Source organism: Hydra vulgaris, chromosome 12 (genome assembly GCF_038396675.1).
Source record: "Hydra vulgaris chromosome 12, alternate assembly HydraT2T_AEP".
NCBI classification, from domain to species: Eukaryota; Metazoa; Cnidaria; class Hydrozoa; order Anthoathecata; family Hydridae; genus Hydra; species Hydra vulgaris.
The window spans coordinates 5,747,554-5,771,776 of record NC_088931.1 but is presented as its reverse complement, the minus strand read 5'-3'; the positions used below and the strand labels follow the sequence as shown (position 1 = coordinate 5,771,776).

At 29.5% G+C, this 24,223-nt stretch overlaps 4 protein-coding genes across 4 annotated transcripts; 3 read left to right on the top strand and 1 right to left on the bottom strand.

Annotated features, from left to right (window-relative positions):
• Nucleotides 1-2,694: 2,694 nt before the first annotated feature.
• Nucleotides 2,695-3,918, top strand: LOC136087908 (uncharacterized). The gene is made up of 4 exons (XM_065811532.1): nt 2,695-3,131; nt 3,268-3,476; nt 3,689-3,736; nt 3,814-3,918. Exons 1-4 carry the CDS (start codon nt 2,945-2,947, stop codon nt 3,916-3,918), a joined length of 549 nt encoding a protein of 182 aa, XP_065667604.1. The 5' UTR covers nt 2,695-2,944.
• Nucleotides 3,919-4,247: 329 nt separating this feature from the next.
• Nucleotides 4,248-5,136, top strand: LOC136087802 (uncharacterized). Its single transcript, XM_065811326.1, has 3 exons — nt 4,248-4,423; nt 4,654-4,810; nt 4,949-5,136. Exons 1-3 carry the CDS (start codon nt 4,316-4,318, stop codon nt 5,068-5,070), a joined length of 387 nt encoding a protein of 128 aa, XP_065667398.1. The 5' UTR covers nt 4,248-4,315; the 3' UTR covers nt 5,071-5,136.
• A 7,587-nt stretch (nt 5,137-12,723) lies between these two features.
• LOC124808042 (vesicular inhibitory amino acid transporter) lies at nt 12,724-14,637 on the top strand. The gene has a single exon (XM_065811323.1). It carries the CDS (start codon nt 12,839-12,841, stop codon nt 14,135-14,137), a length of 1,299 nt encoding a protein of 432 aa, XP_065667395.1. The 5' UTR covers nt 12,724-12,838; the 3' UTR covers nt 14,138-14,637.
• A 302-nt stretch (nt 14,638-14,939) lies between these two features.
• On the bottom strand, nt 14,940-15,858 carry LOC136087907 (uncharacterized). Its single transcript, XM_065811531.1, has 2 exons — nt 15,624-15,858; nt 14,940-15,244 (listed from the first exon to the last, which is right to left on the bottom strand). Exons 1-2 carry the CDS (start codon nt 15,856-15,858, stop codon nt 14,940-14,942), a joined length of 540 nt encoding a protein of 179 aa, XP_065667603.1.
• Nucleotides 15,859-24,223: the final 8,365 nt, after the last annotated feature.

The following is a 24,223-nucleotide window of genomic DNA, read 5'->3' as shown; positions in this document are numbered from 1 at the left end:
ACCTGTTTTCATGTTAACGTCAGGAAGGGCATCCGGTTGTAAAAAATTGCTTCAACTCTTACATTGTGGGATTTATTTCACTTTGTAGAACCATCCAAACTGCACTAGTGTGGAAACATGGATGTAATACTTCAACAACAAAAAAAATTATATATATATATATACATTGTATGTATATATATTTATATATATATATATATATATATATATATATATATATATATATATATATATATATATATATACATTGCATATATATATACATTGTATATATACATTTATATGTATATATATATACTCATATTTATTTACATTTTTTTAGTATAAAATACATTTAAAATACAATTTATTTTTAATTACTTCTGTATCATATTATTTCTTAAAGGATAAAAAATGGAGTGGGCTGTCAAAGGAGAAAAAAAGGCTTGTCATTAATGAAGAAGTTGATACTTTTTACAAAAAAGCTCAGGAAGATGCTGCAATTCATGAGGTTGTTGTTAGTTACGATCAAGAAGAGCTCAAGAGTTCTTCGTTAGAAGCAAGTAGCAATAATAGCATTAACCTTGGTAGTTATCGTTCTTTTGAAAGTATCATAGATACAAGCTCAGAAGAAGTTAAAAATAAGTCACTTTTAGAGGAAATTCGTGTTTGGGCAATTCAATACAATGTTGAAAATAAAGCATTGGATGATTTGTTAAAAATTCTTATAACAAAACATCCGGAGTTACCTAAATCATGTAAAACACTTTTAAAATGTTCTTCGACCCATTTGAATATCTCAAAGATGGGTAGTGGAGAATTTGTTCACTTTGGCCTAGAAACTGAACTTATTAGGTATATAGAATCTGGTTTGCAAAGCTTTAGGATAAGTTCAGATCGATATAATTTACTTTGCGCTGAAGCTACTCATTTTCATTCTACACTTATCACGTTAACATTTAATATCGATGGGATGCCTTTATTCAAATCCTGCTCTAAATCATTTTGGCCTATTTTAGCAAAAGTTAATGAAAGTACTTGCCTTGAGCCTTTCATTGTATCTCTTTATTTTGGCACAAATAAACCGAATGACCTGAATAAATATTTTTCAGGGATTGTAGAAAACTTGAACAATTTAAAATACCCAATTGTAGTTTCAGGACAGAGGTATCTTATTAGAGCTTTTTGTATTGTAAGTGATGCTCCGGCAAGAGCATTTATAAAGGGTATAAAGTATTTTAATGGTTACAATGGGTGTGAGTATTGCAGACAAACTGGTAGCTATATTAATGGAAAGGTTGTTTTTGATAATCATGATGCTCCTGCTCGAACTGATCAACAGTTTTTGAATTTTCAAGAAAAAGATCACCAAAAGGAAATGACGGCAATTGGTAGTATTGTACCTCCTGTTACTTGTGTGCCAGCTGAGTACATGCATCTGTTATGTGAAGGTGTGTTCAGAAAACTTTTGTTTTTATGGGTTTCTTCAACATGTAAGTACAAAGGTTCATTTCGCATACCACCGTCTAATCGAGTTGCTTTATCAAATAAGATCGTTGAAAATGGGAAACACATGCCTAAAGAATTTAAACACAGAAAAGTGAGACCATTGGTTGAGATGGACCGATGGAAAGCAACTGAATTTAGAACTTTTTTTATTTATTTGGCACCATTAGTCATGAGATCTTTTCTGCATCCCAGTGTTTATGCTCATACTATGCTTCTCCATTTTGCAGCATTCAATATGCTTGGATCAGATTTTTTACCAATTATGGATAACGTTTCCTGGTGTTTGAAGAAATTTGTTACTACGTTTGCAGATCATTATGGTAAAGGTAATTTAGTGTATAACATTCATTGTCTTTTACATTTAGATGAGTTTGTAAAAAACCTTGTTCCACTTGACTTTTGGTCATCATTTCCTTTTGAGAATAAATTAAGGCATATTAAAAAGACCATTAATTCCAACACCAATTGCCTCAAACAGTGCATCAATAATGTAATTAGAAATTCAATTTTCAGAACATTATCGCCATCTTGCAATAACTTATTTTACTTATCTACACATTCAGCAGACAATATATATCTCACCTCTTCTGGAATAGTATGTGTTACTTCGTTTGTTACCGATGTTGTGTGTAATGGAAATGTAATGACTTTATATGAAGACGTGTATTCCCATCCATATCCTTCCTCATTTATGCATATAGGTTTGTATAAACACTCTAATAGTAATGTATGCAATGTTTCAATAATTAACAAATGTGTGTGTATTCCTTGTGAGAATAGTATATTTTACATTATTCCATTTGCTTCTAATAAATTGTTTAGTTATTGATCAAAATACCAGAATTATTTATATAAACTATTAGTTTTTGAACAGCATCAAATTTTGAACTGTTTAACAATTGAAGACATTTGTACTTTTAGCACTATAGTCTTCAATTTAAATCTTGAAAAATGACTTTTATCTAGTTTTTAAATTTTGTATTTAATTTTAAAAAACAGTTTGTTACATAATTAGTTGTATAACCAATTTATATCAGTTGCGTAAAAGATGTTTAATTTTTTTATGAGTTTTTTAGTGTTATTTTTTTATTGGCATTCTTATGAATTTTATATCTATGTAATAAAGATATTTTTTATGAAATAATTATATATAGAAAAGTATGAGTTGTTTTACCTATTTTTTATTTACTTGATATTGTTAATTTATATTGCTATAGTCCTATAGCAAGTATTGGGAATTTATATAGTTATTTTACTACTATTACTTATGCAAATTTTTTTTTATTGAATTATGGTAATTCTATTGTAAACATAGTGTCATCAGGGTGGCAAATACCCTGTAAATATTGTGCCAGCCCAAAACGATATTTACTGAAATTATCTTTCCTAATTCCTAGAGTTTTTTATAATATGCACAAATAGTTTATATTATTTATATTTTTTACAGTGTAAAGATATGTTTTATATTGTTCATTTCCTTAACGACAATACTGTGGAGTATGTTCCAAAGGAATGGCTTAATGGAAACAGCGAGTGTATGTGGCCAAAATGTAGCATGACTTCATTAAAAGGAATGCGCCGGAAGAGACAGATTCCCAATAAAGGTTGGGAAAGATACAAAATACGAATTTTATCTACTGCAGGTAAACACACACATATGTGTGTGTGTGTTTGTGTGTGTGTGTGCGTTTAAGTTATACCTGGTTTATTAATATTACTTTAATGCACAATCAACTCACATTTTTGTTACTTTGTACTACTTTGACTACTTTGTTACAGACTGTGAGGAAAGAGCATTAGAAAAGTTAAAAATATCTGAAGAAACAAGTGATCTTGCTTCAGAATATGAAGGTAATTCATGTCGTAGGAAAACAACATCAAAACGATTATCCCCTTCATTATTTGCTTCTCAAATTCATGGCAATATGTCTAGTGAAGATGATTCTGATTTCAACATGCCTACATCTCTTCAGCAGGCTGTCATTTCTGTAAGCTTATAAAGTGACTTTATTAAAAACAAGTTTTTTTCATTAACTTGCTTACGTTAATGAAAAAAATGTTAAATAATTATTTTAAATGTGGAAACGAAAATATTTATTTAAACATGGCTTACTCTTGTTGATTACAATCAACAAATTTTTATTTTCTTAAATTAGATAAAGTTTTACTAGATTTTAATAATTAGCATAAAATATTTTAGACATCAACACCAGGTAGCCAACCATTACTGCCAATACCACATCATGCTGTAAGTATTAAACATGTTGCTTGATAGCAATACTTTAAGTTAAAATTTGTTAATGTTATTATTAGACATTTGATTAGAATGTTTTTCGAGAGATGCAACACCAACGAAAATCTAGTCAAAGCTTTGTGTCATTACTAAATGATCCTGATGAAATGAATTTACCTTCAGTAAGATTTTTGTAAATTTTATTTTAGTAATTATAAGTTTGCTGTTAAGTAGAATAATTATAATTGAAGATCATTAAATTTAAAAATGCATAAATGTAATTAAGCTAGAATTTTTTTTAAAATTGTTAATGTTGATATACTAATAATATATTTTAAATATATTTTGTTGAGTTATATTAGGAGTTCTTGCCAATCCCATACACCAAAAATTCCACTAACACCCTTACACCAATCACACAGTCAATTGAATATCGATTGTCCTCCATTGAAAATTTACTTAAAGGTGAAAAATCTTTTAAAGTACATATATTAATTTGTCTATCTTTTAAATACTTATAACAGTTCGATTTGATTAGATTTTGTAAAATCTGTAACGTCTGCGACAAAAGAGATTAAACATTTGATAGAGCGTATGCCAATTGGTCATACTGAAGAAAGTTTATTTACGAAATCAAGCAGCATAGAAGAGTTAGATGCTGTTTTGTTGCAATGCCAGGATGAAGAAATGGCCTCACTTTTTGCAAGTTTTACTTAAATATTATTGAAAAACTTTTTAATAAAAACTCCGGTTGCATCCATTGAAAAATTAAAAATTCGAATATTTAACCTTTTTTTATATAATACAATTTTTTATATAATTTGAATTCATATATAAATTTTATTTTTTAGTAATCACTTATATATATTTATGTATGTGTTTATACACCTTTGTGTACTTTTAAATTGTTTACTTTCTTTTTCTGAATGTAGATTAACTGGCTAGCAACAGCAGGTGGAAAGTATATATCTGATATGGTACGAAACATTTTGAATGTTTTCATGACTGATGAGTTACAGATGAGTTGTTGTCGTTCTGGGAAACGCTCAAACAAATATTCAATTGAGGCTTTTGTAAAGTTTATTGCAAGTAAGCAAAGTAGCTATTCCGTTAGAGTTAACCGTTTGTCAAGTACAAGTACTTATTGATAAAGTTGACATTAACCCTTAATAAATTAATTAATTTTTTGTATAATCGAAATAATAAATAATAATAAACTGATTTTAGTTGCTGTTCGAAGGCATTGCAAAAATGCTACAGACAAAGATGTCAATGAAGCCATCACCGCTTCACTGCATAACTCAGCAGATCGTGGTGGTAGACGTATGCATCGAGAGAAGAATGAATAAATAAATTTAATGAAAAGTTATTGTAAATAAATAAAATGTTTGTAAATAAATTTATAACAAAAAGCAAGAAGCATATTATTTTTCATATATATATATATATATATATATATATATATATATATATATATATATATATATATATATATATATATATATATATATATATATATATATCAGATTTCATGTAAAAAGTTAGTGTACTTTCGTTCTGAAAGTGGTTTTGAGCGATATAAGTATTATTGCCACACGTGGGCCACTCCAACGCCATCCCATAATGAGGAGTGGTAAATATATGGCTAATATATACTTCCCACACGTGGGCCAGATGAACCTTTGCGCACAAATGAAGTGTGGCTTTCGTTCTTATTTAGTGTGGTTTTAGTGCTATAAGCATTAAACCCACATATGGCCCGCACTAAAGCCATCCCATAAAGAAGTGTGGTAATGATATGGCTAGCAAATGCTTCCCACGCGTGGGCCATTTGAACTTTTGCGCACAAATTAAGCGTGGCATTTGTTCTTATTTAGTGTGGTTTTAGTGCTATAAACATTAAAGCCACATATGGGACGCATCAGCGCCATCCCATAAAGGAGAGTGGGAAATATATGGTTAACATGCAATTGCCATATATGGCCCACGTTAAATTTTCTTGTCGGGTGAAAACAGAATTTTTTTAAGGTTTAGGCATCTTTATTAAGTTTAGGCAAGTTTATTTATTGATGAATGCCAGTATCAAGATAAGCAATCATTTTCTAACTGATGTTTAAGAACATGTTCATTTTAACTTTAAACTAAATAAACTTTAAGTAAGTTCAAGTCTTTGGTAAGTTCGATTTTGCTGTTTTATTTATTGTTTATCTGTCAACCGGTTAACTTGTAGGATTAAAAAAATTATTGATTCAATATTTATTAATACAATTAATTTTTAAATATTTTAAATGCCAACCCATAAAAGTAGTGGTAAAAAGCATGTTTTTTATATTGGCTGTAATTAGGTTTATTCCGCATACGCCTGGCTGAAATTTGGTCATAGTGGCTGTATTTTGGTCTTATTTATATACTTTTTGTTAACGTTGTTTTTTCAAACAATTTTCATTTATAATAATTGTTGTAATTATATTCTAAATGCTGAAAGATTTATCTTTCTAGAAATGTTAAATTTTAATATAAACCTTTTTGTTAATATGTCTGTAGAAACAATTTTGTTAAGATGCGGCTGGATTTTGGTCACTTTACCCTAATATTATACGGAAAAAAATGACTGACTAATTAGTAATTACTAATTAAAAATTAGTGACTGAATTAGGGTGTGAATTATAAAACTAGTTTGGCTTCTCGTCAACTTAATCAAGTCTAATCTTTAAAATTGTATTATAAACAATGTTTAATATACATTAGTTTGTACTTTGAAGTATAATAAAATTACTATTTAGTAACTATTAATTACAAATGATGGAAGTTTTTGTTATTATATAGCAATTTAGTAGTTTATTGCGTTTGAATTAATTATCTATTGTAAAAAATAGGCAGATTATAATTTAAAAACGTAATCTGTTCTCCATGCTCAGGTAACAGCCTGTTTCGTTTGGCTTCAAATATGTTTCCTGTTGTGCAGAACAAGCGTTCACTTTTAACGGATGAAGGATGTGCACGAAATTTGTATAAAATTGATAAAAAGAATTACTTGTTTGTAGTTAAAGGAAGCTCGCAGGAGACTGTCAGTCTTGCCATCGAGTGCCTTTTTTCTAGACATGTAATACACATAAAAAATCAGTTGCATATGTGATGTTTATGTATGTATTACATATATAGAGTGCGCAGCATCATAAATTCACAATTATTCAATAAATTCAAACAGCAACAAGCATCATTACGCCCAGAAAAGGCTTCTCTTTCGACAATGAAGAAATTCTTAATCAGTTCACTCAGAAATTTGCATATAATAAATATGCAAATTTCAAATTAAAAAAAAACGATATTTTTTTAACTGCTGACTATACTACAAATAGCAATCAAAAAAATTTATTCACATAATTTGAAACTTGCATATATATTATATAATCAACAAAAAGCTTATATTTATAATCTTATTATTTTTAGCAATTTGTACTTTGCATTATAAGAAGTGCTTATTTAAATGTGTCGTCAACCTGGTCTTTGAGCTAAATAGCGTAGTTTTAGGTTTATTCGGTTGTAACGGCTTTGTTGAAAATCTTTAGCTACTAGGACGTATTTTTTCAGACCTGAATATTAATATATCTAATAAATCAATTAAATTAAATAGAGAATTAACTATGAACAAAACCTAATTTTTTAAGTCTTAATATACTCAAATAATTCACCTAATAATTTCAAGATTAAAAGCGAATTTTAAAATAGGAATGATGATTTTCAGTTTTTGGCCTTAAAATAAAAACTATAATATTTTGTAAAAAAACTGCTCTTTATTTTTTTTACCTGCACAATTATTTTATTACCCTTATTTTAAACCTATTTTAGATATTTTTGGAAATTTTTAGCGACCCCCTGATAGCCACGAGGAAAAGTATATCAAATCATTACATTTTCTTCAATTTCTTCCAAAAATCTATAAAAGTTAAAAAAATAAACTTTTGGTAAATTAATTTTTATAGAAAAGAAAACAAAAATAAAATTTTTAAAAATTTAATTGCAATTTTTTATTTATTAATTCAGTTTTACAGGTTTTAGGCCATAAAATAAGAAATAAAAACTTTAATGTAAAAATCGCTTCTTAACTTTTATGCCAGTACCATTGCAGTCATTTTAAATTTACTTTGAAATTTTTCATAAATATCTAGCGGTCCCGGGTAGACACGAGGTGAGCCACTGCCCCAAAATTACTTTTCCTTATAATTATTCAAAAAAAGCATGTTTCTTTTTCTTTTTTTTCTTCTTTTTAACGCAACTCCTAAAGAAAAAATAGAAAACAAAATAAAAACAAAAAAAATTTAATCAGTAATATGTTTTTTTTGGAAAAAAGATTTTTTATGGGTTCCTTTTGGGCCCTTTATAAATCGAACCATGCGTCACAATTGTTTATTACCAACAGAATCGGAACGGCAACATTATAATTAACAAGAAAAACAAAAAATATCAATTTTGTCCAATATGTGAATTTATGATGTTGTGCACCTTGTTATTAATATTATTATTTTTTTAAATTTATTTCTATTAAAAGTTAACTAACATTATTATTGTTCATTAGGGTTTTTTTAATTTTATTTTTATATTTAAATTTTTAATTAGAATTTAAAAAAATTACTTATAGTTGTGTAATTTGATTATAGTAGATTTTAGCTTTATTTTCAGATAGTGTTTGTAGTTATTAGTGATTCGCGTCTGTACATTATTTTGTTAAATAAATAAGGACCACGATATGTAATTGAGAATTTAGAGAGTCTTGTTGTTTCAAACGGTATTATAAAGCTGCCTGCTGTTCTTGTATTGTGTTTATTTAAATTGTTTTTAAAAAAGTGTGCTATAAAATGTTCTGGAACCAGACTTTATATTTAAACTAAAATGAAAAGTATGTTTTGATAAATATTTATTTGAAATATATTTAGTGCTTTCATTTGTTTCATTAAGGCTTGAGCATGAGAAAATTTATTTTTTTTGTAAACTATTCTTGAAGCGTGTTTTTGACGTAAGTAAAATGGTTCTAATTTAGATTTGTGGGTACCCAGCTAACACAAAACGTTCAACGAACGTTGCGAACGCTCAAGCACGTTCTATGAACGTTCATAGAACGTACTCGAACGTTCGCAACGTTCTTCAAACGTACTTGAACGTTTTGTGTTAGCTGGGTACTGCCCCTTGCTATATTGGAATATAATAAGATGGCTATGTATGAATAAAAAATAAACAACTTTTAAACTTTTTTGTGACAAAAATGGTCTTGCCTTGTAGATTAAAATCTATGTTCTTTGATATTATTGTGTTATGTGGTTTATGTCGGGTTTCCAAGAGATGTGTTCATTTATTCAATCAGTCAATCAAATCAAACAACCAATCAATACAAACAATCTATTTAATCAATTAATCAAATCAAACTTCTGAAAATGAATTACATGAACCTTCTGAATCTGATCCACTGTCTCCTGTTTTAACAAAATCAACCTCTTTTGCTTGTTGTAAATCTCTGAATGAAAGCGGTAGTACTTTTGATATAAAATTTCCTTAAACATATTAATAATATGTTTAAGGAAATTTTTTAAGGGTCTGCATCTTGAAATAAAAAGACAAGACAATACCAAGACAAGACGAGCCAAGACCATTTCCGTCTTGTCTTGAAAAGTCTTAAATGAATCAAGACCAACCTTAAAAAATATCTAGTAATTCAAGAAATAACAAGACTTTTCTTGGTATTTTTTAAATCAAGACTAGACTAATCAAGCTGAAAGATTTCTAAAATGAGTTCACAAATTTAACCTTGTACTAAAGGATCATCAATAAATACGTCACACTAATTGAGGGGGGGGGGGGGAGAGGCGGAAGGGAAGCAAAATTTTGTGGCAAGGAGAGGGAGGGGGTTAGTCGAATGTGACGTCACAAAAATTATTTTAGTCCTACAGTTTAATTACTACGCGTTCAAAGTTTGCAAAAACTGCCATCACGTTTTTGAAGACATTAAAGCGAAGTGATGCAAAATCATTAAATTAAAAACGTAAAAATTAAGTTAACAATTTTAAATTCAGGGTTTAAATAAGTAAATAAAACATTAAAAAATAGTTATTATAAATAAGATATATTGAATATATCTTATTTATATAAGAATATTGTTTGAAGGAAAAATTGTATAAAGAATACATTATTTCAACTAGAATTAATAAATATATATATTTTTCTATTTTAGATGATGATGAAACCTTTGCCAAAATCATTACCCCAGTAGCAACTCATTGGAATTCTGTCACCATGATGATTGAAAGTGTGATGAAAATGAGCCAAACACTTTCCAGCATTCATGACAATCCAGGACGAGATGATGGCAATTTGGCAGAGGTCATCCCTCAGAAGAAGATTTTGAGCTCTTTGAGGAGAGTCTGGATGTAATGTCACGTGTAGCAGAAGTATTTGAGGCCTTATCTGCTGACAACTACCCAACCATCAACAGAGTTATGTCTTATTTATGTGACATTCAATCCACATGTTAAAAGAAACTCTGTCTCTGTCGTTGTCAAGAGGTGCTGAATCATTTGTCAAAATTTTAAGCTGTGAACTCAACAAACGGTTCCCTAAATGTAGAGGAATGGTGGAGGCTTATGCATTTGGAAGTATGCTAAATCCTTTTTATCGTGGCATTGGTGTGGAGTGCATTAGCAAGAACTTTCAAGAGATGTATGAAACGTTGATCCTCAAACATGAAAGACATCAAACATGGATCACCAAGCAAGCTCAAGGTATTTAAAAACTTTTAAAGAAGCACATTTTTTTAGGAGCAGATTTTGTCAAGCTGAAAAGTGAAGTTTTTAACTAAGGTACTTTTTTGTATCTAAAAAGTCTCATATAAAATAGAAATAAATTGCTTCCAAAAATTTCATTGAACTGTCATAGCAAAAAAAGTCAAAACCAATGAAGAAGAAGATCCCTTAATGGCAATTGCTCTTTCACAATAACTTCAAGAATCTCTGATGCAGCCCATCGTGGTCATATCTCCAATTCAGACAGAATGCAATGAGTACAAATCCATGCCAAAACCAACAAAAGTTGATGGCCTGAACAACATTTTAAACTGGTGGAAAGCAAATGAGTTGAAGCTTCCACTTCTTTCAGCTGCTGCTAGGCATTGGCTTTGTATTCCAGCATCATCTTCTTCTTCCGAACGGGCTTTTTCTTCATGTGGAAGCATTGTTTCGTGCAAGAGAACTAGAACTTCAGCCTGAGAAAGTTGATAAACTTCTTTATATTCAGAATATTTTGACCGTGTTGAAGTTCGTCAATTAAAACTTATCTCCAAAGATAAATTTGATGAAGCTCCGCATCTCCATGAAGATAATGTCATCCCTGGGTCAAGTACTGATTCATCAACCATTAATCAGTGATATGGAATGTTATTCAGTTCAAGTTAAAACTAAGCATTTACATACTGAAAACAGTTCTTAATTTTCAGACTTAATTTTCGGTCTTGAAAAGTCTTGTCAAGTCTTGATTTTCTTAAAACTATTTTAATGTAACAAGACCACTTTGAAAAAGTATTGATATGTCTTGAAACATTTCAAGACTATAATGGAATTGTCTTGGTAATGGTATTGAAATAAATTTTTTACGAGACGCAGACCCTTACATATTATGATACATTTTCTTAACAAATTTAATTTGAAACGGGGATCGAGCATCATTGCAATTCTCAGACAAATATTGTCTTTGCATTTTTGAAAACAACATTTTAAAATCAGTTTTATCAACGTTCATCGACAACAGTTTTGATTCCAGTTGCTTTGTCACAAGCGTAGTCAAAAAACTTTCCATTCCATAAATAAACGGTATGATCTCTAATGTACACGCAGTCTCGGCACTCATATCTTTTGTAACGATTTCAAAGTGTTTTAGTATACACACAAGCATTTCAGCAAGTTGCCATTGATTTTCTGTAGGATAGCTTATTCTGTAGTTATAAACTCATTAATTATTCATGTTTTTGAGTGTTGATAAGAAATAAGTTTTTTAGCGTACGTTTCAAGCGCAAAAAAACTAAGTATAAATTACAGTGAAAATAGGTTTTAGTAAATACAACAACGAAAAATAATTTAACATAGAACTTAAAATATAAAAAAGCACCCATTGATTTCAATAAGCAGGCAAAAAAATAAATAACAATATAGTTTGCGGCACGTCGCAATGCATACTATGTAAGTGCAAATCTTTACAAATGCAAAGCAATTGCAAAAGTTTGCTTAAGTGCAAACTGGCATTAGTGCGCTAATTTGCAAATACTGATACCCAGTTCGCACTTATGTCAGTTTTTGCAACTACTTTGCACTTATGAAGCTGCTGCTATGCCAGTTCGCACTAACAAAACTTGCACTTAAACAGCCTCCTAGCATAAACATAAAAAGTTTTGATCCTGTCTTCTTAAAGAAAATATAAAACTGATACGTTTCAATGTCACGATTTTGATTTGTTAAATATTTCGAACGTACTTTTAATTCTAATGAGACAAATATGCACCTTCTTATAATAACGCACTTATAAATAGTTTTGGTTCGTGATAAATACATATATTTACCTTTTATTTAAGACTACTTCAATCTTGTATATGGTTATAAAAACAAAAAAGGTTGAGTTAACCAGAAAAACTTATTTAAAAAAACCGCCAATTTAAACCGCAATTGCATTTATATTTAATACTTTGTTTAAATTTCAAACTTAAAATTAAATTTGTGGGGTCAATTTAAACTTTTGTTTTTTAAATTTGATTTTGAAAAGCTTCAAATTAGTTTTTAAAATAAATCTTTTTATTTGACCAAATAAATAAAAAAAATAGTAAAACAATCGAACATAATACCAATTAAATGTTTTGGTTTGATTTTTTAAAATAAAAATCGAAGTATTATGTTATCGAATTTTTAAATATCCCTTGTAAGGAACTATTTAACTATTGGGTATAAAACTCATTGAACCATGTAAAACTTTGTTGAAAGTCGTATTATTGCATTTTACTACTAGACTTTATATTCTATAAAAATTTTTTGAATTCAAAAACATAATATCATCTAAAAACTGCTCAATGCTCATTAAAATTTGAAAATGTCCGAAAATGTTTCTGAAGTAAAGCAGCCGCAAACTATAAACGAAGAAAAGCAGCCGAAAATTGTAAAAAACAATGCGAAAACTGATGAAACTTTAACAACAACGCTGGAGGCTGTTTTGACAGTCTGTAATACTATTCAGGGTCTGCCTATTTTGATCATACCTTATGTTTTTAAAACAGGTGGGTGGTGGGCATTGTTAGCTTTGCTCATTATAGCATCATTTTCAAGTTATACAAGTATTATTTTAGTAAGAAGTTTATACGAAGTAAAAAATGGAGTGAAATTAAGAGTACGTCAAAACTATCTTGATATAGGTGATGCATTTTGGAAAGGAGGAGGTAGAATGCTTGTATTTGTTGCTATGGTTATACAGCTTATTTTTGTTTCAACAATGTATCCATTCATTGTGGGAGCTATGTTTAACAAATCTTTTCCGGAAGCAAACATCCCGCTCTGGGCATGGACATTGATTGGAGGACTAGCTTTTTTACCAAATTCTTTATTAAAAGATTTATCGCAAGTTGCATGGACAGGTGTTGTAGCAATGGGCTGTGCGTCTATTATATTTATTTGCTTATTTATATATTGTTTGATGCATTTTTACAAATGGGACATTGATAAAATGCATAACTATCAGTCCTTAGACTTCCCAAATGCTATCGGAATTTTAGTTGCATGCTTTTTCTCTCAGCCCTTTGCTCCGTTTATAGAATCAACCATGAAACGCCCTGAAAGGTTTGAATCTGCTGTAAAATTGTCTTACTTTGTAATGACCAGCGTTATTGTTTTTATTGGAGTTGTGAGTCACATTACTTTCTATCCAAACTCAGATAACTTATTAACAAACAATTTGCCTTCAGGTATATTTCGCCAAACATTAAACTCAATAGCTGCTGTATTAGCTTTTACCTCGTATACCTTACCAATGTTTATGCTTTTTGAAGTTGTTGAGAAATCGCATTTAACTTTATCTTCTATAAAAAAAGATACCTTGAGCATTTATAGCTTTCAAACGCAGGTTACACGATTAACCATATTGTTTTCGACAGTTATTATGGCAGCATTTATACCATGGTTCATTTATCTACTTGCTTTTGTTGGTAGTTTTACAGGGATTTCTTTAGAGTTTATATTTCCAGCACTTTTTCATATGAAAATTTATTGTGCAGAATTAAAACATATTGAATTTGCCATCGACGTCATAATTGTTTTTTTTGGAGTTCTAACAATGACCATTAGTTTCATCGTGTCTTGGGTTTCACTTTACGCATGTTTTACTGAAGATGTTTGTTAGAAATATTACATAAAACTTGTTTATGTTTAATGTAACATAAAACTTGTTTATGTTTAATGTATAACTCTTATTAAAATTTTTCCTTTAAATCATGCTAAGAACAAAAATTAAAAAAATTTAATTTGTTAATTATTCTGAACTTGCTTGTCTCTGACAATACCAAATAGTATAATCACAGACACATTACCAAAAATAGAGTACCGCAATAAAGCGTTTAGTGAGAATGTTCACGCTACCTTCTTTAATAGTGTATCATTTATGCTTCAAGCAGACATCACATCTTTCGCTAAAAATTTGCTGGTAAAATCTGCATGGTATAATGCATGCGTGTGATACAAAATAATAATTTCGCAGACAATTATTTGTTGAACAGCTCAGATGTCTGTGATATTGCATTTTTTTAAGTGCAAAGTCATTAATCATAATTTGTAAGTTCAGGTTCAAATTTACAATTGTAAATAAAGTTTATTAAAAATAAGTTTAAATCATACCTCTTATCATATTTTTAGTACTTTTTTATGGGAGGAGTTGCCCAGGAGCTTAAAACAATTTTAGACCCCAGGACAACTCCCCACACCCCAATTATTCGAATGTTTAAAAAAAGCATGTTAAATGTTTAAAACAAATTATGAACTTTCTACTAAAACAAGCCTTTCTACTAATACAAACCTTTCTACTAAAACTTTCTACGAATATGTTTTAGTTTTACTAAAACTATTATTATAATCGAATTATAGTTAAAACTTATATTAATTACAATCAGCAATTATTGATTAGTACACGGCTTTCAAAACTCGGTTTATTATTTTATCATAAGCCTTTGAGACATTAAATCTGTTAACTCATTTTGAATATGTTTTCTGCAGTAATGATCTGAAGTGCCACCTTTCATTGCAAATGCTAAATGATTTTGCATCGCAGGATCAAACTTTGTAAGCATTTGTATTAGTCCTAAGAATTCGCCGTTTTTAGGTGTAAACAGTTTATCTGAACTCCCTCGAAAAGTCATACTGTCTGCAACTAGATAAAGAGTGATATTCATTAACCAAAAAAGAACATTTTGGCATTGCAAACTGTCTTTTTCTATAATTTTAAGTTCTTCATTACCTATAGTTTTTGCGGTTTTTATTCTTATTTAATTTTCCTATCCACTGTTGATAATGTTTCAATTGGGAGACGCTATTTTCATGAACTCACAATGTTTCAGCTAAATGTCTCTATTTATTAAACCCATCAGAGACAAATTTTGACTTTGAATTATTATCAATAAGTGGACAGCAAAAACAAAATACGAAGTTTTTAGAATCTGAATAAACCAACCATCTACGGCAAAAGGTTTCTCTATTTGCAAGTTATTTGTTGCAATAAATGCTAAAAAACTGTCAACCATTTTTATCTTCAGGGTATTTTTTCTATGTAATTTGAAAAGGACCAAGTTTAACTAAATGCTCCACAAAGTTGCTAGATCGAACAATTGGCCACTTACCACAATCCAATAAATTAAATGTTTCTTGCAATAAATTGTCCAATGAATCATTATATTCTTTTAAAATAATTGGTTTATTATTTTCTTCAATTTGCAATGAAGTTAAACAATAAATTTCTAGTATTGTTGAAGATTTTCTATCTTTATTGGAAATAGTTAAGAGAGAAAAATATGGAATAGTCTTTAAAGAAAAATAGTCAGAGCCGCCCAGAGGAGGGTGGGGCACTGGGTACATTTTATCTAAGCACACTGACAAATAGGGCACATGCAACCCTCAATACAAGATTTTATTAAAAATTTTAATAATCATAATGAGCACTACACCTTTTAGAAATTTAAAACAGAATCTAAAAGACTCTTAATATAATTAGAGTTATTACAACACACTTCAAATATTTATTATTCTAAATTTAATTAAAGAAAACAAAAAAAAAAACGTTGTTATTATCACTAAATTAATATATTTTATTAAACGTTAATATATAAAATGTGTATGCATTAAAATATATGCATGTCTGTATTACTTTAATTTTAAATCAGTAGAAAGACACTATAGTTTCGCGTTCTTTTAAAGACATTTTTAGCATTTTGCAAAATTTATATGTATTTTAAAACGGGTTTTGTATTTATTTGCTTTTATATAAACACAGACAGTATGCAAACGGGGCTCGGTGATAAGCCAGTTTATGTCTTCTTTTACTCCGGCCTAAATTTATATATGTAGTATGTATTTATTGTAAATTTGTGAAACTTGCAAATTTGGCAAATTTGAAAAAAAATAATAAAGTAAAGATATTTTTATTGCAGACTGAATACATTTTTTTTTAAATCGATAATGTATAACTTGTTTCAGCTGAATCATTTTAGATATTCCTGCCTGTGATTGTGCGAATGAGTTTAGTACTACTTTAAATTACTAGAAATTACCAGGTATAACTTCTTAGCTGTATTACTTTGTTCATAATCGGATAATCATAATTTTAAAACGAGGTAGTTTAAAGTAACAAGTAAATTTATTGCTCGATTTTTATTGCAAAATTTATGCGAAACAAAGAGTAATTGGTACAAAAAGCGGCGTTGATCGCACCCACCAACCCCACCTGCAGTACGGGCTTGTAATATTTTGTGATTGTTTACCATTTAACAATGGTAATAATTGTCAAGAGAGGCAAAAAAAGGAAGATTATTGGCATAATTTTAAGTAAGTAAGTAAAAACAAAATATAAGATTTTTTTTTTGTAAGATATTTTGTAAGATTTTTAGAATTGAAACATGAAAGGAAACTGCAATTTAGTTTAATTTAGTTAAATGGAAATTTCACAATTTCTATTTTTTTTGCGTGTCTGATTGCAATGGCTCCAATTTAAATGTAGTTAAAATTCTAATTACGTGACGCATATCCGGGCTTGTTTAATAGGCTTGTTTAAAAACACCATCAATGTTATGTTACATAATAGCATAAATCAGTTAAGTTGGTCTCATTCCAACACTTTTCAAATATTCTTTCTCAATACATTTATTTCAATTAATCTGATATTGTGAAATTGGATTTAATTCTTTTTTTTTTAAATTCCTTTGAGAATGAAATTCTATATAAAAAACTCATTTCTATTTCGAATGAAAAACTTTTTTATTTTATTTAAAAATACGCAACACTCATCTTAGAGTGAAAACGTCATGTCCAGTTTTCGAAAGCATGAATCAGGGTTCCAAGGCAGAAAAAAAGCTGTAGAAAAAGTTGTAAAAGAATATAAGAACAAACGCACACTGGAAGAGTGTGGCTTCGATAAAGTTAAAAAAAAAAGCCATCTAATAACTCTACGTCCGACCAAATAGTCCAGGTATAGGCTGACAGCTTTATTTTTTTATTCACAATCTTATATTCATAATTTAATTCAACTATAAATAATATTATTAATAAAACTATTAACAACTATTAATAAAACTATAAAAACAATTCTTTTTTTGACAGACCATGCTACCAACAGCATTGATCAACCCTTGAGTCCAAGAAAACCATCTTCCCTTTCAAGGATTTTAACGGTCTCTGAAGAAGAAGATGATAATGAGGTGAGTTTGGTAGGCATTGTTTTTATATGCAGATTCTAAAAACATATCATTTAATATCTGCAGATATTAAAAACATCCCACAATTCTCAAATGCTTTTTTAAATTGAGAATCAAGAGGCGATTCAAATAGGTAATCAAGTAGTTAGAAACGACCCCGCTTTGTGGAAGAGGGTTTTATCCAAAGTCGAACGCGATCTAGTCATACTAAATGGACCACCTCAAAATCCGCCACTTTTTCCTTGGGATTCTACAAACAAAAAAGTGCCTACCTCCGTTTTTATACGAAACTTCTCTCAGTGGAGAAAAGATTAGCAGAGACTAGCTTATCTGGAATGGAACTGCAAAAGATTTTTTTTGTTTTCCCTGCTCTATTTTTGGATAAAAGCATAATTTTGGCCTTGGATTTCAATCATTGCTCTTGATGTGGAATGGCGGAATAAAAGATAATTGGTGAAAGCTGGGAGAAAAGATTAAAAGTGTAATGCTCAACACAGAAATCACTACATCGTCTGGAAATCAGCCTTTAAAGCCTTGAAAAACTAGGAATCGATTCAGAACTTGAAAAGTCAATAAAAAATGAGGCATCTAAGTGGAATGAAATTTTACGCTGCGACCTCGACGTCACTCTCCATTTAGCTTCAAGAAATCTAAGTTTTCGAGGTGTATTATGTGAAGTTTATGTTTATAAAATGATTTTAATGTTGCTTGGAATACTAATCTAGATGTAAACTTTATTCAATATTATGTTCATATTTGTGTAGGTTCATCAAACATGCTAGACGAGTATGATAATGGTAATTTTTTAGCCACTCTTGAGCTGTTGGGGAAACACAATAAGACAATTCAGTTCCATCTAGAAAAAGTTTCTCGACACTAAAAACAAGGTACAAGAATGCAAACGCATTATTTGAGCTGGAGAACTCAAAATGAGTTCATTATGACATGCGGTGAAACTGTTTTTGCTGCTATTATCGAAGAGGTCCACACAGCCATTTATTTTTCCATTATTGTTGACAGAACTCCGGACGTGTCTCATACGGAACAAACCACTTTCGTTCTTTTCGAAAAAGAACGATTTCTGAAGGTAGAAAATCTGGAGAAGGAGAGGAGAGGAGTTCTGGAGAGGGTTCTGACATTGCGAAGCTAATTATAGACGTTTTGGATCAAAGTCGCATTGATTTAAAGAACTGCAGGGACCAGGACTATAATAACGGGGCTAATATGCCCGGTATATACAAAGGTGTGCAGGCCATCATTCTCGAGAAAGATCCCCAAGCTTTGTTCATGTCTTGCAGTGCGCATAGCCTCAATATAGCTGGTGTTCATTCTGCAGAATCCTCTACTTTAGTCAAGAACTATTTTGGCAACATCCAATCGTTATATAACCTTTTTTGTAGTAGCCCAGTCCCTTCACCAAATGTCCCAAACAAGATGGAGTGCGCGCATAGAGGCTGTCCGGCCATTGTCGAAACAACCAAAAGAAGTACTGAAGTCCTTGAAACTTCTTGAAGAACTTGATTTAGATGACCATCAATTGACTTTAGTTAAGAAACTCAAAAAGTGGATTCAATCATTTGAATTCATTGCCTTGACTTCTTTCTGGTTCAAGGCTCTCCTATGTGTCAACGATGTCTGCCTCCTTCTTCAATCCAAAAACATTTCTTTGGATGACAAGACAAAATTTTTAAAGACTCTAATCGATGATCTTGACTAACTACGTTTTTCTTGGCCCCAAATCCTCCAAGAAGCGAATCTGGTTCCATCTGGGTTAGCTTCGTTTGGATTTTAAAATAATTTTGTTAAGAAAAGGACAAGGAAAAGGAAAACACTTCACGGCAAGTCAATGAAAACAGTCCACTTCCACGAAGACGAATCAAAGAGTTTTGAGGTCATGGTATTTAATGTTGCTCTTGACACGCTGCTCCATCAGATAAGATACAGAATCGATATAGCGCAAAAGACGACGGATATATTTTCATTTATATGGTGTTTTCCGTTTCCTTCTGGTGATGAAGAAAAACTTAGTCAGAAAGAAAAATGCAAAGTCCTAGCAAATCTCTACTAAATGATGTAAAAGAAGAGGAGTTGATTGAAGAAATCCGTCGCATAGATGTTCTGAAGCGATCAAATACTTTGGGACAAATAGAATCTCTTTCTTCTATCAAGTTGCTCAACAGAATCTACCAGAAAGGTCTTCAGTCAATATTTCCATCAATCTGTATTTTGCTTCGCATTTTTAATACAATCCCGGTTTCAGTGGTTGAAGGAGAGCGCTCTTTAAGTAAGCTTGCTCTCATCAAATCCATATTACAATCAACAATGACTGAAGAACGCCTTACTAACCTTATGGTGAATTCAATTGAAAACGAACTTGCCGAGACTTTATCGTACGAAAATGTCATCTCTAGTTTTGCAATGAAGAAAGCCCGCAAAGTCAAATTAGTATGATTCAGTCTTCATAACTAACATTTTATTGATGAAATATATAATTCCATTAATTTTAAATTGTATCAGTGTTTTCGTTTTGTCATATATAACCAAGTTCAAATGTAGAGTGTTTATGTACAACGATAGTCAATACAAAAATATTTATTGTTTTCATTAAATTGTAAGCCGATAGTGGACATAAAGACCATAAACAGTGAGGTTCATGTTTAAATCAATATACCTAGGAATCCAAAGTTTGGGGCACTGACCGAAAATTAACCCTGGGCACCACAAAGTCTCTGTGTCAACTAATTCTAATTCATTTGATTCAATAAATTCAAATATAGGAAAAATCTACAAAATTGCTGTTGAAATAAATTTAAAACAATTGGTTTTTTAATTAACTTTATTTTTGGTCTTTATGCTTTAGCGAGACGTTAGCACTAGGCGAGTTAGACGTTACCACTAAGCAAGTTAGACGTTAGCACTAAGCCTTGTGAGCTGCTTATTCGATTCTTTAAATTTACGAAGAAATAAAAAATAGGAGGAAAAGGAGAGGGTTAAACTTCTTTACATTTTTTAACTTCTATAGAAGTTAATAGTAAATTAAAGTAAACTTAAAGGAATTTATGAATGTAATCTACTAGTATTGGTATTATGAATGTAATCTACTAGTATTGAATGTAGTAAGGAATTTATGAATGTAATCTACTAGTATTGGTATTATGAATGTAATCTACTAGTATTGAATGAATGTAATCTATTAGTATTGGTGTGAACTTCATATAATTATGATTAAACTTAATTGTTGAAATTCTACAAAAGTGTTTAAAATGTATTCTCTTAGAAAAAATAAAAATAATGTGGTACTAGATAGTTACTTTATCGTTTGTATACATTTTCCTCTCCAAAATAATTTCATAAAAACTGACGTAAGGCTTTATTCCTGAAATTTACAGACTGCGGACCAAAATTAAAAGATCGCGTACTCTGTTTAAAGCAGTTATTTCAGCTGATTTTTTTAATTCAAAAGTAAAAGATTTATAATCCGCGTTTTGAATGCTAAGAATTTATAATCCGCGTTGTGAATGCTAAGAATTTATAATCCGCGTTGTGAATGCTAAGAATTTATAATCCGCGTTGTGAATGCTAAGAATTTCTACTCTTTGAGCCATGAATAAAAAGCACCAAAAATATTCAACTAACTTTATGTTGAGAAAATCTAAAGCTTAATGTCTCCAACAAATTATAAGTTTGTTTTTTGAGTTCCTTTGTCTCGAGTTGTTTTTTGAGTTCCTATGCCTCGAGTTTGATCTCTCCATCGATTTTTTATTAATTGTTAAGTATTACCATAGTTATAAATAACAGTCATAAAGTTAAGAATCATTCAAGATTAAAATCCAATTTTTTCGATTATTTAATAGTCTCCGTATATATGGATTTTATTAGTAACCTAATTTTGACTTTTTAAAGACTTTCAAACACCTATTTTGTGATTTTTGTTAAAAAATAAAGAAGAAATACATAATATTAGTAAATAAAACTTTTGGCTTTAGTTTCTGTTTAACCCAGTATTTTGGCGATAGCAAAAATTAAAAATTTTATTTTGGTTTCGTTCAACTTTTTAGGGTTAGGCCAAAACTTTGGCTCAAACTATTTCTCTGCTGAACTAAAATGCTTAGTTTTAATAACATATTTTTTTAGAGTCACCAGTTTTATCTAAAATCACATTACATAATTAAATTATTTTTATTTTTCTTTAGTGAACAACTAAAATCAACCATATCAACAAAAATCATTAAATGGTAAACTTTACAACGCAAAATAGTTTAAAAAGATTCTTGTTGCGGTAAAATAGTTGTGGAGACTTTTTACCGTAACAGCCTACGGTTCCAAATTTAATTGTAAACGATCTAGAATTAAAAAAAAAGGTTAAAACAGATTTTATCTGTCGTGGAGATGAGTTATACTTTCATTACGGGTACTTGAGCATGACAACTCACTTCATTTCAAACTATTGGAAGAAAATAAAATCTGCTTGCCGTGTTTCAAGTTGAAAAAAGAGATTCTGTTAAAAGTATTTTTCCGAAACTTGAAAACATCACACAAGAATAGCAGTTTAAGTGTAGTCTGCACAAGAGGCAAATATAAACGTACCTTTTAAAAACCATAGTGTGTATGCGAATCTGCCGGATGTCGAAATGGTTCACTTCAAGATTTTATCAAAAATGTTTCTCACAGAAATAACAAAAATGTTAAAAGCTTTGAGTATATTTTTTTAATTTAAACTCTCTCTCTTCTGATCTTTACAAACAACAAGAGATTTGAATTGATAGAATTGGCTTTTAAAATTATTTTTTCGAAACGTCGCCTTGTAATAATTTAAATAAATATATGCTTTAAAAAATTCTCTAATAAAGATCTGAATTACTAACAAATAGCCAACTTTTCGTCTGGGGGCATTTAATTTTTTTTACGGGATTGAAACCTTTGAGAAAAGCTGGTGAATAGCTCAACAATTTTTTATAAATACAAAAAACTGCTTTCTATCAGTGCATGCAATCCAATCTTAACTATCATCATGAAGTTATTTGACATTCAGACAACAATAATAGAATAATAGACATAAAAATGATATACATGGAATAAATGAAAGAAACTGATGGAAACACGTTTTTGTCGCTGAAAAATCAAAACTCATTATTGCAGTTGCAATACTTCTTAATAGTTAATTCTTCAATTCCTAATGTTGTAAAAAAAAGTCTTTTTGTAACTAGACAACTTGCATTTGAGTCAAAATAAAATCATGATAATATAAAAACAACTTTTAATGAGAGTACAAAAGAACATAAGATTAAGAGAACAAAAGAACATAAGATTGAGAGAACAAAAGAACATAAGATTGAGAGAACAAAAGAACATAAGATTGAGAGAACAAAATATTTTTTTCAATGATGCAAACCATTTTTGTTTATAAACATGTCTAAAATTTATTTTATTATTTAAATGATTATTTAAAATATTTATTTAATAACATTTTTGCTCATAAACTGCAAGGTCTTAAAATTTCCAAAATAAAAAGTTTTAAGCGAGTATCTAAAAAAATAGTTTGAATTTTTTTTTTTTATCCTATATCGTAATAATTTTGATAACGTTTTGTTAAAAGCAAATTTTTTATAAAATGGAACAAGGTTTAATCAAAACGAATGAAAAGAATTAAAAAAAAAATGTTTAATTCCCTTTTTAAAACACTTAAATTGCTATTTGAAATTAATGTATTCAAATGTATGATAAATAACCATATAAATTTTTGTTTTACATCCTATAATTTAAGTCATTCACTAAATTAATAATTTGGCAACTAATAGCAACCCAATAGCATGGCAAACCAATAGCATGGCAACTACGGAAAGATCTTTCAGTGCATTAAAAAGAATTAAAACGTATCTAAAGACAACAATGGCTTAAGACTGTTTGTATGCTAAGCTATTTACCTATTGCTATACTATTTAGCAATGTACTTAGCTAATTAGCTGTTGAAACTGAAGAAGCAACTTAAAAAATTTTTAACAAAATAGAAGCTATAAAAGTAAAAATAAAATAGTTTGATTAGTAAAGAAGTTCAAATAAATTTTTTGTGAAGAACTCACATTTGTCGAAACAATGTGTTTTTTTAAATATAGTTTGTGATGTCCTCTCCTAACTCGAATTCTCAATAGGTATCTGATAAGTTAAACTGCTCGATAATAATTTATTTTAGAGTACATAATAATAGTGTTAAATATAATAATAGAAAATGAATAAATAGTGAATAAATTTGTATTACACAACATTGTTGCTTGGATACAACTAAACACCAATTATTTGTTATTTAAAAAAAAAAGTATATTTAATATATTAACCTAGAAAACAGATTAAAAAAACAAGGTATTGAAATTTGGTTGTTAAGGGTTAGCATAATCGTTTGTTTGTTTGAACAAAGCCTACAAAAAATCTCTTTAAACTTTGTAAATTCAAAAAAAGCAAATTAATTGCTTGCAAACAATAGTTTTAAAACCCTTTAAAAAAATCATTACAATTGAAAAATATTTACGATTGATTTA

Excerpts from the sequence above, each read along its gene's own strand:
- LOC136087907 (XM_065811531.1), bottom strand. The coding sequence starts at position 15,858 with ATGTACCCAGTGCCCCACCCTCCTCTGGGCGGCTCTGACTATTTTTCT. Across the intron at positions 15,245-15,623 it reads ATTTAATTTATTGGATTGTG|GTAATGAAGAACTTAAAATT; the intron begins GTAAGTGGCCAA and ends CAAAAACTATAG.
- LOC136087802 (XM_065811326.1), top strand. The coding sequence starts at position 4,316 with ATGCCAATTGGTCATACTGAAGAAAGTTTATTTACGAAATCAAGCAGC. Across the intron at positions 4,424-4,653 it reads AAGAAATGGCCTCACTTTTT|ATTAACTGGCTAGCAACAGC; the intron begins GCAAGTTTTACT and ends TTCTGAATGTAG. Across the intron at positions 4,811-4,948 it reads TTTTGTAAAGTTTATTGCAA|TTGCTGTTCGAAGGCATTGC; the intron begins GTAAGCAAAGTA and ends AACTGATTTTAG.
- LOC136087908 (XM_065811532.1), top strand. The coding sequence starts at position 2,945 with ATGTTTTATATTGTTCATTTCCTTAACGACAATACTGTGGAGTATGTT. Across the intron at positions 3,477-3,688 it reads TTCAGCAGGCTGTCATTTCT|ACATCAACACCAGGTAGCCA; the intron begins GTAAGCTTATAA and ends AAAATATTTTAG. Across the intron at positions 3,737-3,813 it reads TGCCAATACCACATCATGCT|AATGTTTTTCGAGAGATGCA; the intron begins GTAAGTATTAAA and ends ACATTTGATTAG.
- LOC124808042 (XM_065811323.1), top strand. The coding sequence starts at position 12,839 with ATGTCCGAAAATGTTTCTGAAGTAAAGCAGCCGCAAACTATAAACGAA.